The 2,149-nt window shown below is 39.5% G+C and overlaps 1 protein-coding gene across 1 annotated transcript in view; it reads right to left on the bottom strand.

Annotated features, from left to right (window-relative positions):
* ASB3 (ankyrin repeat and SOCS box containing 3) overlaps window positions 1–1,961 on the bottom strand; it is a gene marked incomplete at its 3' end in the record, with an annotated part of 11,378 nt that extends 9,417 nt beyond the window's left edge. The window contains exons 1-2 of the mRNA XM_009708134.1: window positions 1,766–1,961; window positions 1,262–1,420 (exon numbers count right to left, since the gene is read on the bottom strand). Coding sequence (XP_009706436.1) covers window positions 1,262–1,420; window positions 1,766–1,961 — 355 coding nt within the window. The remainder of the gene's footprint in view (window positions 1–1,261; window positions 1,421–1,765) is intronic.
* Window positions 1,962–2,149: the final 188 nt, after the last annotated feature.

Here is a 2,149-nt window from a genome sequence, read left to right as displayed (position 1 = left end):
CTCTTTCCCATGGAACAGAGAGGCAATTCTGCAGCAGGCACCTAATTGCATGACAGTTGCAACAGCCTCCTGAACTTGTGATGCCCAGTGGCTATCTTACAACAAATTCCCCCAAACGTAAACTTTTTTAAAAAAGTTTAAAATTGTTTTAAACACTTAGATAAAATTAAGTTCTAATGTGTACATTTAATTTATGCTACTGCATTCATTGACAAAGCCTCCTTTAGCATCCTGATTTATCCTCAAGTTTTTTGCCAACAACAATTCTACCAAGGCGCATTTCCTGTGTAACCGTAAAAGCTTGACATGGCGATAAATAGCCTGGGAATAGTTGCTACTGCTTGAAGAATGTTTAGAGTATTGGTGCACAAGCTGGCCAAAGGAGCACCTCTGGCTTGTAGTACTCAATGCCCAACACAGAGCTGTGCCATAGCCCCATGATATAATCTGGACTAATATGACCATAAACTTTTGCCTTTTTAAAAATCTCTTGGATAAACAACCCCAGGACCATTTCTTTGGCCCTGTCTAATTTATGTAAGCACTTATACATAGTGTTAATTATCATTATCCAGTGTGCTTTTAATGATGATTTCCCCACAAGTGCTACCTGTTACCAATTGTTTTAAGCAAATAAGCTATTTGCTTGCTTAAAAATAAAATGTGAAGAGACTTCTACACAGAGGTAACATGGCAGCCATGATATTTGCCTGGGTACAGACGTGAGTAAAACAATAAGCATATTTAATCAGATTACTTAGACTCTGAGGATTCGCTATAGCATAAGATTTAAGCATTTAATTATGTCAAACATAAATCATGGAAAAAACCTAAATGCATCTTAATTGCTAAGCTAGGAATTGCAAAACCAGTAAGAGGTCTTTAGGTCTTTTCACATAAGAAGTAGGGAGGAATTAAATAAAAACCCAACAAACAAAACAAAAAAACCAAACTTGAAACACCCTCATACAAATGTAATCCTATACCTCCTAGACCTTTTCTGTGCCAGAAAGAAGGAAAAGGTGATGCAGAAAACCAATTTGGTTTTACAATTTTGTTTTAAAACGGTCTGAAGCAGATTTTTCCATAAAGAAAAGGTAATTTCTAGACTCACTCGATCTCCAAGTATAAAGCCTCATATTTAGGCTATAAAAATATTAAACATGGTAGGTAGCGGATGAACTCTGGTGAGTTTAAACTCAGTGAAGAAGCTTTTCCCTACTCATCAGTTGTTCTGAGATTTCAAGAGAGCGTGTGTCACCTAGGAACAGCGGGGTGGTTGCTTCGGTGGTAACTTCATTGGGGTCTGTCCCAGCTTCCAGAAGAACACGAACACTTTCCAGAGCCCCATGGCATGCTGAAAGGTGCAGCGCACACATCCCTTCAAACGTCTTTGAGTTTATGTAGTCATCAGATGGAGCTACAAATGAGAATAACGGACAAAAAGAGAGTTATTTGAGATGTGTGGCCTACAGCGTATCCACGAACATGCTGTTATCAACTCTTTCAAAGAGCAGTTCCAGCTATTGCTGGTCCTATGCAGATAGCTGCCTTGGACAGAGAAGGTAAAGTAAAACTAAACCTCATTCACAGACTATAACATGCCAATTTCTCTTTACCGTAGCTAGTTAGTATCTGTGAAACCACACAGACATTTACAAAACAAGCACGAATAGGATAAGAGAAATCTATTTAATTTATGTTATATGTATGACAGGGTAATTTAGCAGAAAAATCACACTATTTCACATCGAATTTTCCTTACCTGCACGAACGAGCAGCCTCAGACATTCACTCGAATTGTGAGCTGCTGCTTCGTGGATTGGCACCCACCCCCTGTTATCTGGAACATCGATGCTGTATCCCTGCTTAATAAGTTTCCTCAGCATTTTAACATTTCCTTCTCTGGCTGCAAGCCCCACGGCGGAACACCGATCAGAATAGGCTTCCGTGAAATCCATCCTTGCATGTGGCAAACCCTGCAGGAGGAAGACGGGAGGAAGAAATAGGAGAAGGAAGGAAAAAAAAAAAAAGTTGTTAGTACAAAATATGTATACGAGGTTTTCTGGTTTCGTTTTGTTTTGCAGAGGTTTTGGTTTGGTTTGTGGTTTCTGAGGGGAGCGTGTTTGTTTGTTTGTGGGGTTTGGGG

The sequence above is a fragment of the Cariama cristata genome, unplaced genomic scaffold (assembly GCF_000690535.1).
Source record: "Cariama cristata isolate BGI_N322 unplaced genomic scaffold, ASM69053v1 scaffold39909, whole genome shotgun sequence".
In the NCBI taxonomy this organism is placed as follows: domain Eukaryota; kingdom Metazoa; phylum Chordata; class Aves; order Cariamiformes; family Cariamidae; genus Cariama; species Cariama cristata.
The sequence above is the reverse complement of the archived record's forward strand: the minus strand, read 5'-3'. Positions and strand labels throughout refer to the sequence as shown.